This window comes from Chiloscyllium plagiosum, chromosome 37 (genome assembly GCF_004010195.1).
Source record: "Chiloscyllium plagiosum isolate BGI_BamShark_2017 chromosome 37, ASM401019v2, whole genome shotgun sequence".
Classification (NCBI taxonomy): Eukaryota; Metazoa; Chordata; class Chondrichthyes; order Orectolobiformes; family Hemiscylliidae; genus Chiloscyllium; species Chiloscyllium plagiosum.
This window is the reverse complement of record NC_057746.1, coordinates 26,150,848-26,165,290: the sequence shown is the minus strand read 5'-3', so window position 1 is coordinate 26,165,290 and position 14,443 is coordinate 26,150,848. Positions and strand designations below refer to the sequence as shown.

The window sequence follows — 14,443 nt, the reverse complement described above, 5'->3', positions numbered from 1 at the left end:
AAGTCTGAGAGAGTGCTGCATTGTTAGTGGCACCACCTTTAATATGTTAAACATATCTTCTCCCTTGGGTGGATACGAGGGATTGCAGTGTTCTGTTACAAAAGGGGCAACAGCAATTCGCTAAATGGTGTACAGGCCAGTTGCCAAGAAGTCTGGAGCAAATCACCTCATCCCTTATCCTATATCGAGTTAAGTCCGCCTCCCTTTTTAAATGTCCTCTCTATTTTGTTCCCTGCACCGCCACTTAAAAATTCTAATTCTGTTCTTTTTGGGACCCAAGGTCGTCATTCTTTTTGCTGCCCAGTAATTTGTTGACAGTGTCAAACGGGCGAATGAATTATATCTTTGTTGATTTTGGCATTCATGGGACAGGGGGTGCTGTTTGAACCGGTGTGGGAACATGCAGGGCTTGGTCATTGAGCTTCTCAAGTCTGCTCCGCCATTCGCTCAGATCACGACTGGGGTGATTGTCACGTCAAATCTGCTTTCCTGCCCATCAATGGTAGCCTTTCATTCACACAACCTCCCCATCTTAACAGGAATCTGTCCTGAAAATATTCAATGATTCTGCTTCCACCACCCTTTCTGGTGACATGTTATAAACACTTCTGGCGGATTAAGATTCATCTCATCTCTGTTTTAAATAGGTGATGCCTGATTTCTAAGCAGTAATCTCTGGTTCTAGATTCCCATCATAAGAGGAGACATCTTCTGTATATCAACCCTGTCAAGACCACTCAGGACCTTGTTTTTTCAATCGAGTGCCTCCTACTCTCCTAAACTCCAACTGATGTGATCTCGTCAGTGCTTTGTATAATTGAAACTGAACCTCCCTTCTCTTGTATTCCCTTCACAAAGAATGGTAGCATTTTGTTAGTGTTTTTAATTACAGTACGTTCTGCTATAACGCGGCAGTTGCGTTCCTCTGCAACTTCACGCTGTAGAAGATTTCTACAGAAATTGCTGTACCCATTCGGTCGAAAGTTCGCATTATTCAAACAGCGCCCACAATTCATCAATTGCATTATAGCCAATTTGTGTTAACGAAATGCGCATTATACCAGAGCAACCTGTACTCTATTTGTATACTAACCAATTCAATCCTGAATCAAGAGAGTTCAAGATAATTAAAACCAATTTAGTAACAATCTCATTGGGCACTCTTAGACCTTGGGATGAAGTTAGCCAGGACTGGGGTATGTGTCTGCTGGTAGCTCCAAACAGTTTACTCAGTGCCACGTCTCTATTGATTGTAATTTTCTTGAGTTCCTCCCTTCCATTATCAATGCTTCTGTTACCTGTAAAGTGAAGGCCAATGCAAAATAACCGCCATTTATTTTCCATTTCAAATTCACTAGACTCAATTTCTATAAAATCCATGGTCACTCTGTTAGCTCTTTTCTCTTTAAAATATACATAGAAACCATTACTGTAGGTTTGGGTGGACAGCTATGCAGCCCTCCAAGTGACTTCTTGACTTTATCGTTTCTACCCAAACTGTTTCCACGTCCCTGTCTATAGTAGTAACACTGTAATTAGTTAACAGAACCACCCCTCCACCATTTCCTACTTTTCTGTCGTTTATAAATGAAACGCACCCTTCAAGATTCAAGTCCCAATCCATGTCATCCTGCATCCATGTCTCTGTAGGTACCAGAATATATGTACATATTTCTGTTTGCTGATTCAGTTCATCTGTTTTGTTTTTAATGATGTGGAAGTGCTGGTGTTGGACTGGGTTGAGTCATGTCAGAAGTCACAGAACACCAGGTTATAGTCTAACAGTCTTATTTAAAATCACAAGCTTTCGGAGCATAGTCCCTTCATCGGGCTACGCTTCAAAAGTTTGTGATTTTAAGTAAACCTGTTGGGCTATAACCTGGTGTCGTATGACGTCTGACTTTGTTTTAAATGGCATGTGCATTCAGGTGTCGGGATCTTAGTTTTATCATTTTGCTCTTTTTGGTAAATTTAAGTCTTATCTGTTCGTATCGCTTCCTATCACAGTCTGTTTATCATTTCCCACATTAGTACTTTTCTCCTTGGTATTGACTCTATTCTTATATTCATTTCCCAAATTTGATCCCTTGTCCTTAGTGTTATGGGTGAAATCTTCTCTACTTGCCTAGTTGTAGAGTTAACGTGAGTAACAATTCAGTAAATGTAGGTGGAGAACATTTGATAAACGAAGATCCCATTTTTCCCAGCGTTGGTGCTACTGCTTCAAGAACCAGAACCCACTTCTCTCAAACCATTCTTAGAGCCACGCATTGGTGTCTGTAAACTGATCTGCGCGATGTCAATTTGTGCATGACTCTGGTAACAGTGCAGGGATTGTGACCTTTGAAGTTCTGCTTAATTTAGTGTTAAGGTTGATTCATGTGTGGAGTCCAGTGACTCTTCACCTGGTTCTGATGAAGAGTCACCAGATTCAAGTTGTCAATTATGCTTTTCTTTCCCACAGATGCTGCCAGACCTGCTGAGGTTCTCTCGCAATTTCTGTTTTTGTACTTTTTTTTCCTCTAACTTGCTTAAATATCTAATTCCTCATTCTATGGCAGATATTTTGACACCAAACCAGTTAGATATGTTATGACATGCCCCTGGAGAGGGTGAATTTGAATCCAGGCTTTCTAACCCAGTACTCTACCACTGAGCCCTTTTATTTTAAGTGCTCTGTTGCACTAAACTGCTCAGTGGTTAGCACTGCTGCCTCACAACACCAGGGTCCCAGGTTCAATTCCAGCCTTGGGTGCCTGTCTGTGTGGTGTTTGCATGCTCTCCCTGTGTCTGCGTGGGTTTCCTCCGGGTGCTCCGGTTTCCTCCCACAGTCCAAAGATGTGCAGGTCAAGGTGAATTGGCCATGCTAAATTGCCCATAGAGTTAGGTCCATCAGTCAGAGGGAAATGGGTCTGGGTGGGTTGCTCTTTGGAGGGTCAATGTGGACTGGTTGGGCCGAAGGGCCTGTTTCCACACTCTAGGGAATCTAATCTAAACTAGCTAGTTTTATTTGCTCCTAACGTGAATGGTCCATTTAGTGGGAAACTGGTTGGGGCTGCTTTAATTAAACTCAACTGCTCTTCCACTAAGGCAGGGAACTATAGCATTTTACAGGTTAGATTTCAGTTAAATATAAACAAAATCAGAATTGTACCCACCAACTACAAACATGAACATCAAAAACATCAAAGTTAGAATAACTGTCAAAGCATCTTGTTCATACATACGTAGCTGCACTCTGAGTAGGGTATTGCAGGCTAAAACCAAGGTGGTGTTTACTGTACAGTTGCCATGCTGCCTCTATTATGGGGTCTTTCATTATGACTGAGCTATAGTAGATGGCTGTTTTTTAACCAGTATTTACCATACAAGTGTGAAATGTTCTGGTGGTGGTGTTTCCTGTACAGTTGCCATGCTGCCTCTATTATGGGGTCTTTCATTATGACTGAGCTATAGTAGATGGCTGTTTGTTTTTTAACCAGTATTTACCATACAAGTGTGAAATGTTCTGGTGACTCTAAACTCTCGCCAGTGATCAGATGGCTTGAAAAAAAAAAAGCAGAGGAGGTGGTCTCTGCCTGGTGTTTCCAACAGGGCAGGAAAACTCTGCCCATTGCTAATGGTAAGGCGAATGTACAACAAATCTGCTTCCTTCCTGTGCTTTTCATTTCCTAAGTCTTTTGTGGTTGCATTTGATTTTTGAAAAGAAAAATCAGTGAATTTTTCTTGCTGGATGTTGAGAATAACATGGTTAAGTGAATTGCTTGCTAGAGCTCTTTCTGAGCAAAGTTCTGGGGTCACCGGGGTTTCGTAGTAGGTTAGCTGGGGCCACCCCTTGTGTGCCTGCTCATGGCCGCCTCAGTCGCGTTTTATTTCACTCAGACACCATTTTTTGTCTGTTCCTAAATTGCCTTTTGAGAAGATGGTGTTGGTGAGTCGCCACCTGGAATCATGACACTCAGTGTGGTTTATGCATTCTTAGTGGTTTTTCTTTTGTGGTTTGATGCAACTGAGTTTACATATTCTTTCTGTCTGAAAAGAACAATACCCTGTGTATTGTTATAAGTAACTTTTAAGTACACACAACTGCAAGCATGACTGACCATCCACCGTCAGTAGTCAGCATAAGTCTTCACACAGGGTTATTTAGCAAATGGTGTTCCAACCACGGGTACACGTCTGGTATGTGTAATATCCAGTATCTAATGCGCTGCATTGTGAATTTTGAAAGGACAGGCCAGTTGGAGAGCAGCTGAAGGGGATATGCAGTTACTTGCTGGACATTTGGGGGAATAGGCGCGGTCCTGTTCTTTGTGGACAGAAAGGTCATGCACATGTAGTGCCTGTTTCAACTCAACAAAGTGGTGACAGCCATGCTCTGCTTAATTTCTCAAGGCAGTGCCTTGGCTAATCAGTCGACCTGCTTGGTTTATCATTTAAACGAAGTTTGGTAGTTAACTATCAGTCATGTTCTAACTGCAACATTTTCCAAGATAGTACGTCTACCAGTCGATGTCACTTGCTAAACAATCAGTCCTTTCCCCTTTTTACTTTGGTATTTCAGGTGAATACTCTGGATGAGTACGAGATAGCGAGTTTTGAGAAGGTTTGTAGCGCAGGTTGAGGTTCTGGATGTAGGTTTGCTCGCTGAGCTGGAAGGTTCGTTTTCAGACATTTCGTCACCGTACTAGGTAACATCATCAGTGAGCCTCCGGATGAAGGACTGAAGATGTTACCTCGTGTGGTAATGAAACGTCTGAAAACAAACCTTCCAGCTCAGCGAGCAAACGTACACCCAGAATGAGCACAAGGTGAAATGTTTTGTGAAAATTTATTATCGTCAGTAATGCTTCGAGCATATTCTATCAAAAGACTACAATTGAATTTCTTCTAAAAAAGTAATGTTTACAAAGAGCGAAATTTAGAGGTGAGTAAAGAAGACTGTAGCATCCACTTGGCATTTGTTCGTGACCATTGGATGACCTTTACAGCTAATTAAGTACTTATCAGTTTAGTCACTGTTGAAGATACAGCAGCCGGTTTTCACTCAGCAAGCTCTTAAGCAGCAATGTGACAATAACTAGATATCAGTTGGCTTTTGTGATGTTGATTGAGGGATCAGTATTGGTCACTGGGGCTGGCTTCCCTGTCTTCCATTGAAATTGCGCCAAGGAATCTTCTGCATCCACCTGAGCAGACAATGGGACCTTGATCTCGCACCTGATTTAACTGTAAAGATGGCACTTCAGCAGTGCAGCATTTCCTCAGTACTGCGTTAGGCTGTCAAAAGTTGATTTTAGTGCTTGCGTCCTACTGTGGGATCTGGACCCCTTGTGACTCAGAGGCAAAAGTGCTAAGTATTATAATCTAAACTACAATCTGTTCAGTCAGAAAATAAGTTGATTACTGGTTCAATTGTTCAAATCCTAGTGGCCACAAATTGAAAGGTATGAACTTTGGGTTAAGAATAGAACATATTAATCTGAAAGGAAATAATTAATGAATGAGTAGGATGGAAAGGATATGGCAGTAGACCATTTGAATGGTGAAGGGTTTTTCTTTCAGAAAGAGGAAACCAGGAAATGCAGCGAGAAGTCAAGCTGGTAAAACGGCCAGTTCATCATTCAGAACTTACATAGATTTTGTTTTTGACTCCTTGCTCTCTCTTTCACAGCCACCCATCCCCCACAGAGTACCTCGAGGTTCTGACTGAGCTCCAGAGGGTAGAAGCGAGACTGCAACCATTTGTTCAGCGGTACCAAGAGATCCTGAGCACGGCCACGACCGCGGATTACAACAACAACGTATGCCACCAAGTTTTGTGTGTGTGTGTCTGTGTGTGTCCGTGTGCGCGCGCTTGTGTTTGTGTTTCCCGTTCCGCTGGTGAAAGGTGTCCAACTTCCAAACTTTACCTCAGGATAAGTGCCATTTAGGCCAGAGAACAATTTCTTCAGTGGCGAATCTTTGGAATTACCCATCCCACGGAGTTGTGTGAACGCTTGGTGCATTTAAAACTGAGATCAATAAACTCTTGGACCATGAGGGAACCAAGGCATCTGAGGATGGGGGGGTGGTGGCATTGGTTGACAGTCTGTCTATTGTGTTATTCACTGTCATTCTTGTGCTCAGCTTCCATACACCTGCCTCGGCTCCGTTTCCCAGGCTATCAGAAATCTGTTCTTGAGTTAAAAGTTCTTAGTTGAGTTAGCAGCTCGTGCTTCATTGTGAGACGTTTCATCTATCCTTGATGTAGCGAAACGTTTCCTGACTTTTGAACCAGTCTCTTGATTTTGCATTTACAGCCATTTGGCTCATTGTGTCTATGCCAGCTCTGTGGAAGAGGAACCCACCTGATTTCCACTGTTCCGCCCTTTCCTAGTAAAGCTGTCAATTTTCCCTCTGTACATTATTAGCCCATTTTCTTTTGCATTGAATCCACCTCTACCCCACCCTCAAGGCGTTCCATATCCTAATCACTTGTTAAAAGATTTTCCTTGTGTCACTGTTGTTTCTTAAGCTAATTGCCTTAAGCTGGTGACTTTTATTTCCTGACCCTTCTGCCAGTAGGAACTATTCCTCTCTATCTACTCTGTCCAGACCCATCATGATATTGAGCACTGAAGATAATGTAGTCCTGTCCTGGCTATCCCCCGCCTGCAGGAAATGTTCCCTTTTCAACAACCCTATGTTAAGCAAAATCCTAAAGACCTCATTGAAACTGTCCCTTAACCTGCTGCATTCCAATGAAAGTAGCTTTCACAAAACCATTAAGTGGCTGGAAACAAATTCTGCTCCTCCTGCAGTGTGCCTTCCCCTCTGCTGTGTTGCTGAATTTGTACGTAGGCAGAAATGATGCTGGTAATCTTAAACAAAAACAGAAAATGCTGGAGGAACTCGGGTCTGGCAGCATCGGAGGAGAGAGACAGAGTTAACATTTCAAGGTCAGCAACCCTCCAATTCTGATGAAGTTCTCTTCACAGACGCTACCACACCTGCTGAGTTCCTCCAGCACTTCCTGTTTTTGTTTGACTCCAGGCTGTCTGGGAATGGTCAGTGGTGAGTTGCATCAGTTGACTGTATAAATGCCCCATGTAGCCTATTGTACAGAAGCACAAGCTGATATCGCATCACAACCCTTAGCAGTGCGACATGGAATCCCCAGCCTGCTTTAAGTGGTTGGGAATTAAAAATGCTGTATTTGGATTTAAATCGCCTGAAATCGTGTAAGCCTGACTTACTGTCTAGGCTCATATTTGAAGTATACTCACCTGGGCTGGGATGTAAATGACAATTGCTTCTGCATGGAATTGTACCACCTCCAGCATGGTCAGCATCTTTCAGAAGAATTAGAAACGCAAACTGGGCACTGGGAGAAATCAGATGAATGTGTGTTGTGCGATATTTCTCGTAACCTTCCTTTCTGACCCGCCCTTCCAACAGACTGAAGGCAGAGAAGAAGACCAGAGGATCATCAACCTTGTCGGCGAAGCCCTTCGTTTCTTGGGCAACACCTTCGTGGCTCTGTCTGACCTCAGGTGCAACTTGGCAGCTAACACTCCCCGTCACCTGCATGTGGTGAGGCCTATGTCCCATTACGCTTCACCTGTAGTGCTGCAGCAGGCTGTGCCCATTCAGGTGAGTTACTGCACACTGGCTCTTCGGGTATGCAGGAGTGCAGGTGAGTCTGTCAGTGATGGGTCTTGGAAGCATCTTGGTCTGTGAGCTCTCCCGTCATTTACAACCACTGTTGGAAAGCGTCGCAAGCAGCAGTTGCCTCTCTGCAGAGAATTCCAACAATTCTGAGCCCTCTTGGCTAAAGATATTCTTTCGTGTCTCGGATACAAGTGGCCAACATTTTACCTGAAGGTAAGGGTTAAAGTAGCATGCCCAGCCACTGGTGCGGGACAAGGGGAATGCTTCTGTCAGTGGTGGATCTCTTTCAAAGCGTGTACATAGCCTAAAACCTTGCCACCGTATGTGCATGTCCCACCTCCCGGATACTAAAATAGCAATTTCTCGCCATTTCAGCAGATCAATGTTGGAACGACAGTCACCATGACGACCAACGGCAACCGGACACAGCACACGGCTGAGGGTCAGGCAGCGGCCTCCCCCACTGCCAATGCCACTCCTGCTGCCCAGCCACAGGGCCCGGAGTCACGGGAAGCGCCGGAGACTCAGGGCTCCCAGGCTCAGACCCAGACTCCACATCCCCGGGTCATCCGCATTACACATCAAACCATGGAGCCCGTTGTCATGATGCAGATGAATCTTCAAGGAGGTATGGTCGGGCTGTGATGGCAAGAAGATGTCCGTACTGGATTTCTAGTTGCTTTTGTCTAGGACTTGAGGGATATGCATGAGTGAGATGTTATTTAACTCTTGCCCCCATTGTGGTATTGACGATCCCTTGATGTCCTGATGTCTAAGTTAAAGGAGTTCTCTCTCTCTTCCCCCCCCCCCCCACCTGCTCCCCATGAGACACAATTGGCACGAGTGTTTCTCATTCACTTAACATTATCTCACATCACAGTGCATTGCCTTTATATAGTCCCACTACTATACATTTAACTGGTCATAAGGGCAACTGGTTAAAACAGCCATACACTTTCTCTACATTAAACTTAGAATACAAAAAATCCATCCAGACATCCAATTCTTTAATAAAATCAAAATTATTGATTTTTTTAAAAACAATTTATTCAATGAGACTGTAAAATTGATTAACATCCTTAGTTTGTAATATGAAAGTAAAAATATTTACCTTTCTAACCTCTCTCTTGCACATGCGCGCGCACACCAGACAAAAGTAAAAATGTGTTGCAGAGATTCATTTTGTAGGGGTGAAAACACCCATGGCCAACAGGGGTTTCTGCTATCAAGAACTGCTAAGATTCAAAATGTTGGTATGATGTTCTGTAACATGTCACCAAACATGGGCAATTGTCTCTGGCAGCTTGGCAGATGCCGCTTGCTCAGGAATCACATCAGTCAGACTGAACTCTTGTCAGTCGCTTGCTCTTCAAGCGGTCAGTCGGGTTTTGCGCTGAATTAACCATCAAGTTGTTTCAGAACCAGGAGTAATGGACAGCTTATTCTGTAATAGGCTTCTCTCGATTGAACTCAAAACTATCTCCAAGCCTGCAAAACACAAGTCAAACAAAACAGATGCAAACCCCAGTCACAAAATTAGTCATATGTTTTCCCTTTCGTTGGATCTCTTTTTTTAAAAATAAAGAAATCTAGGCCTCTACAATCTTTGAGTTCACAAAAAAAGTATTAACCATGAAACCATCATAGCACACAGCTGTATCATAATGTGTTCCAAAAGGTGTTTTTTTTTTCTCTCACTGCGTAGATTCTGCTACACCAGGGAATGCTTCTGCAACTGCTTCATCAACAACAGGAAATTCTGGCCCAGGTAAGTGCCTAGCTAGTGCAGCAGCACCACCATAAAGCATTCATTCCACTTCCCCAAAAGCATTGGATAAAACTAGAGGCATGTACTGCAGACTGAAAATATGTCTGTCAGCAACTGAGGCGAAAGTTGTACCAATGTTTTCTATAAAGACTCTTTCTAAGTTGAAGGTAAACTCAGTGCCTCAATACTTTTGATAATTAAGTACTATTTGCAAATTCTTGTCTTTGAGACAAAGTTGACTGTATTCACCATGCACTACCTCTGGTAGAGTTTCAGTGGGTATGTATCTACTAAGACATTTTGTGTCGAGAAGTTCTGTCGCTAATAAGACAGGATATCACAGACATCTGAATTTGAGGTGAAATACTTGTTCACTGTTTTGTTTTCCCTGTCCCTAGGATATCTGCGCCTCTCAAAGGAGGCTGTACCAATGTCTCTGAAATTGAAACTGGCTGTGTGAACTTTGATGCCGAACTGAGTGCAGTTACTTCTTTTCAAAAGGAAAAATCCTGCACTTTGCTTTTGCTGCTGTTAATATCCTATGATGTCTAATCTCAAAAGTATTGTATTTTACAGAATCTTCCTTTCTTGATATTTTGTTGAATCTGTTGCCTTTTCCTGGAGTGCACAATTGAAACTGTATGTCCTCAATGCTGTTTGGGTTGGGTCTCTGTCTTCTGATCTTGTTCCTTTCTCAGAAACCACTGTTGGCTGCAGCTGCATTGGAAGTGTAACTTGAGTCCTGCCGTCAGGCACTAATTCCGCTCAGTCAACACCTTCTATTGCTATCTGCACTGATGATCCAATTTGAGATGCAGTGGAGTTTATTCATTCTTCCCTGTCAGCACCTTTTTGAATGTTAGTCTTCGCTCCTTGAATTTGGCAACTGAAAAGAAGAAGAAAAAAACAAAATTATCCACTTCATCTGAATTCTTTTTATTGTTTTCTTATAATATTCACTACTGTTCCAGTATGGCTACAAAATGGACGCCTGCCTGACAGTGTGGAAAATTTCCCAGGTGTGTCCTCTCCACAAGCAATGAACAAATCTAATCTGGATTAATTTTGTTCTCAATCATCAGAAAAGTAATGGAAGGTGTAACTGACTACGTTAATGAGCAGCATTTAAATAGGACAAACCTGCTTACCATTAAGCAGTTTGACTCACACTGAGGGCATTGGGCTCCAAGAGTTATGGCAGCCTAGGTTCACAAATGGACAAAAGAGCTGAATTCACTGGGTGACGACTTGTCCTTGTTGAGACAAAGTTTGACCGTGTGTGGCATCAGAAAGCTCAGCAAAACTGAAGGCAATCGGAAGAAGTGCAGAGGAAAATGGTTGTGGAGATCTGTCATCTTGGCCCCAGGGCATTATTGCAAGAATTCCTTAGAATAGATATTTTCTAATCAACCTGTTCAGAGATTCTATTAAACACCTCCCAAGTCTCTGGTTAATGCACACTTTCAGCTGATTCATTGATGGGCCTTCTCTCCAGTCTTCCGTAAGGTTGAGGAGGAAATGTGTTTGCTAATTAGTAAAATTTGTGCTGCACGACTGCCAGACAATTGCTCTCTAACCTGACACTGACATCTTTCTTTAACAGTGAAATTATCGTCACTAAGTCCAATATCTTCAACATCTTGAGATGGGGTTGTGGGTTACCATTGGTGAGAAACTTAATCGCGCATGCGTTATCAGTACTGACTGTACGAGCCAGCCAGAGGCTGGGAGTTGGGCAGAAAATAACTGACCACCCTATCTCCATAAAAACCTGGCCATCAAGGCTGGCATACTGCCTGCTTGCCTGGGTGAGCACAGCTCCAACAAAACTGAAGAAGTTCAGTGAGTTTTGAGAAGATTTGTAGCTCAGGTTGAGGTTCTGGATGTTTGCTCAGGTTGAGGTTTGCTCGCTGAGCTGGAAGGTTCATTTCCAGAAGTTTCGTCACCCTACTAGGCAACATCTTCAGTGGGCCTCCGGGTGAAGCACTGCTCATCATTCACCGTCATCAATGGAAAATCTGTTGGGTCAGCATCCTGTCTTACCACCTTCAGCATTCATTGTCCTCTACCACACCACATAATGGCAGTAGTGTGCACATACATAAAATGCATTGCAGCAACTTCATCAAGTTGGTACCTTTCAAACCAGTGACCTCTACCAGCTAAAATGACAAAGATAGCAGAACGTAGCAACATAGTACCTTTTCAAATCAGCATACGTTCCAATTTGTATAAATATCGCTCTTCGGACAGTATATATGGTTGAAAATCCTGGAAATCCCTGGCAAATAACACTGTGGGTATACCTGCACCCTGAGAACTGCAGGGGTACAAGGCAAATCACCACCACCTTCTCCAGGTCCATTTCACATGGAAGCCTCCCCAGAAACACCCACATCCCATGAAAGAATTTTTTTTAAAAAAATCGCAATAAAACTGATAAATGACCTCAGCCCTTATTCAACCTTAACCTTTACAAAAAATTTCTGTATAGGCATTAGAAATAAGCGAGAAAAGCCTTTTTTTTTCGCCTGTGTGGAAAGTAGGTCTAAGCTCTTTTAAAATAATTCTGCCCCTTCCTCCGTCACGCCAAAATAACAATTATAAGGATCCCTCTGACAGAGAAGGGCGAATTGAGTAATTGCCACTGCACCCACTCCTCAACTCAAAATTCAGATGGCTAATTATCATCACGTTCAGAGTCTTATCGTAGTTGTGGGTTATGTTCACCAAGCTGGGAGGTTGATTTGCCGACATTTTGTACCCTATCCAGATGACATCCTCTGTGCTTTGGAGCCTTCTATGAAGCGCTGCTGTACTGTCCCTTCTGGAATGTATGTGGTTCTGTTCCTGCTGTTTCCGATTGCCAGTCCTGGTTGTTCGTTGTAGTGGCCGGTATATTTGGGTCTATGCATTGAGACACACAGATCTAGACCCAGTACACCGGTCAGTACAACGAGCAAACGGAAGCAGCAGAAACGGAACCAAATACATTCCAGAAGAGACAGTACAGCAGTGCTTCACCAGAGGCTCCAAAGCACAGAGGATGTCACCTAGACAGGGGATGAAATGTCTGCAAATCAACCTCCCAGGTTGGTGAACAGAACTACAACTGCTGCAACCAGCATCCGAGTGACAAATCTTTACACAAACCTTGAACCCAGAGTCTTCCTCTCACCTCTTTAAATGTGTCTTGCTTACTGAATTTAAGCTTAATTTCATCATTCCCCAAACCTATCCCAAGCTTTCAATGTCACTGCCTGCCCACCCACCCCAAAACAAACCTCCCAATTCTGACCCTCTGGCATCCTAGATTTTAATCTCAGCACCACATACTGTGTTCAGTTCTGGTCTCCCTGCTATAGAAAAGATGTTGTGAAACTTGAAAGGATTCAGAAAAGATTGACCAGGATGTCGCCAGGGTTGGAGGGTTTGAGCTGTAAGAGAGAGGCTGAATAGGCTGGGCCTGTTTTCCCTGGAGTGTCGGAGGCTGAGGGGTGACCTTATAGAGGTTTATAAAATTGAGGGGCATGGATAGGATAAATAGACAAGGTCTTTTCTCTGGGGTGGGGGAGTCCAGAACTAGAGGGCATAGGTGTAGGGTGAGAAGGGAAAGATTTAAAAAAGGACCAGTGGGCATCTTGTTCACGCAGAGGGTGGTGCGCTTATGGAATGAGCTACTAGTGGAGGTGGTGAGGCTGGTACAATTATAGCATTTAAAAGGCATCTGAATGGGTACATGAATAGGAAGGGTTTAGAGGGATATGGGCCAAATGTTGGCAAATGGGACTAGATTAATTTGAGATATCTAGTCAGCACAGACAAGTTGGACTGAAGAGCCTGTTTAACGTGGGTCTTGCCTTGGCCTTCCTGGGGCCGGCACGTTCTGAACTCTAGACCCCTCACAACCACGCACTCCCCTTTTAAAATGCTACTTATTTCTTTGACCCAGCTTTTCTTCATGTGTCCTGGTACCTCATTTCAAGTTGCATCCAAGGAGCAGGAGAATCGACGTTTCGGGCATGAGCCATTCTTCAGGAATCCTGAAGAAGGGCTCATGCCCGAAACGTCGATTCTCCTGCTCCTTGGATGCTGCCTGACCTGCTGCGCTTTTCCAGCAACACATTTTCAGCTCTGATCTCCAGCATCTGCAGTCCTCACTTTCTCCTACCTCATTTCAAGTGTTGTGTGATAATCGTTTTACAAGTTAAACGACGCCCTGCAGATCTGTCTGCATTGTTTGCTGATGTGCAAATGTTGCATCTGCGTATAACCACTACTGTTTCTTATTCAGGTGCCATGCCTCACATTCAGGTCCCGGGAATAACACCTGAATTCATGCAGACCATCATGCACCAGATTACCCAGCAGGCTATGGCAGCAGCTAGCGCGGGCTCAGGTATGGTGACAGAACGCTTTTCTCAACTCAAACGTGGTACTTGATTTTGTAAGTGGGGCATTGAGCAGAATTGCAAGGAAATCATAGTAAACCTTGCAGTTCTCTGGTTGGGCTTAAACTGACGTGTGGACCTAATTCTGGGAAGGAAGGCAAGGCCCTGAGAATAGCACATTTACCAGGACAATACCTGTGACTGGAGAATTTAGTTCTCTGGAGAGAATGGAGAGACTAGAGACGGTTGAGGGCAGATCAAGAAGTGATAACCATAACTATGAGGGATTTTGATAAAATCAGGCAAAGCAGTTTTTTCTGCATGCAGGGGAGTCGTAGATTTAAAATGATTAGAAGTGAAATGCAGAGACATTTCTAATCACACGAGATCTGAAACGGAACCTGAGGGATTGATTAAATTAGATTCTAAAGTAGTTTTCAAAAGGCAATTGGACATGTGCATGAAGGGAAACTTTGCTGGGAAATTGGGGTCAGTTGCTCTCTTAAAGAACAAGCACATGCATATTAGGCCAAATGTCTTTGTCACTGGAAAGAGTCTCGTGAATACAGAATGGGTGCATTAGACTGCACTGTGAACGGTTAATGCAGGTAGCCCCAGGGCTCTGTCGAGC

The 14,443-nt window shown here is 43.5% G+C and overlaps 1 protein-coding gene across 7 annotated transcripts in view; it reads left to right on the top strand.

Moving 5' to 3' along the window:
* LOC122541405 (large proline-rich protein BAG6-like) overlaps positions 1 to 14,443 on the top strand; it is an 85,819-nt gene that overhangs the window by 46,163 nt on the left and 25,213 nt on the right. For 5 of the 7 annotated variants that reach the window (XM_043678153.1, XM_043678151.1, XM_043678150.1 and 2 more), the window contains 5 exons: positions 5,675 to 5,804; positions 7,441 to 7,635; positions 8,029 to 8,281; positions 9,359 to 9,421; positions 13,716 to 13,820. In XM_043678153.1, the coding sequence (XP_043534088.1) occupies positions 5,675 to 5,804; positions 7,441 to 7,635; positions 8,029 to 8,281; positions 9,359 to 9,421; positions 13,716 to 13,820 (746 nt within the window). The remainder of the gene's footprint in view (positions 1 to 5,674; positions 5,805 to 7,440; positions 7,636 to 8,028; positions 8,282 to 9,358; positions 9,422 to 13,715; positions 13,821 to 14,443) is intronic. The other 2 variants (XM_043678154.1, XM_043678149.1) reach the window with 1 other exon arrangement.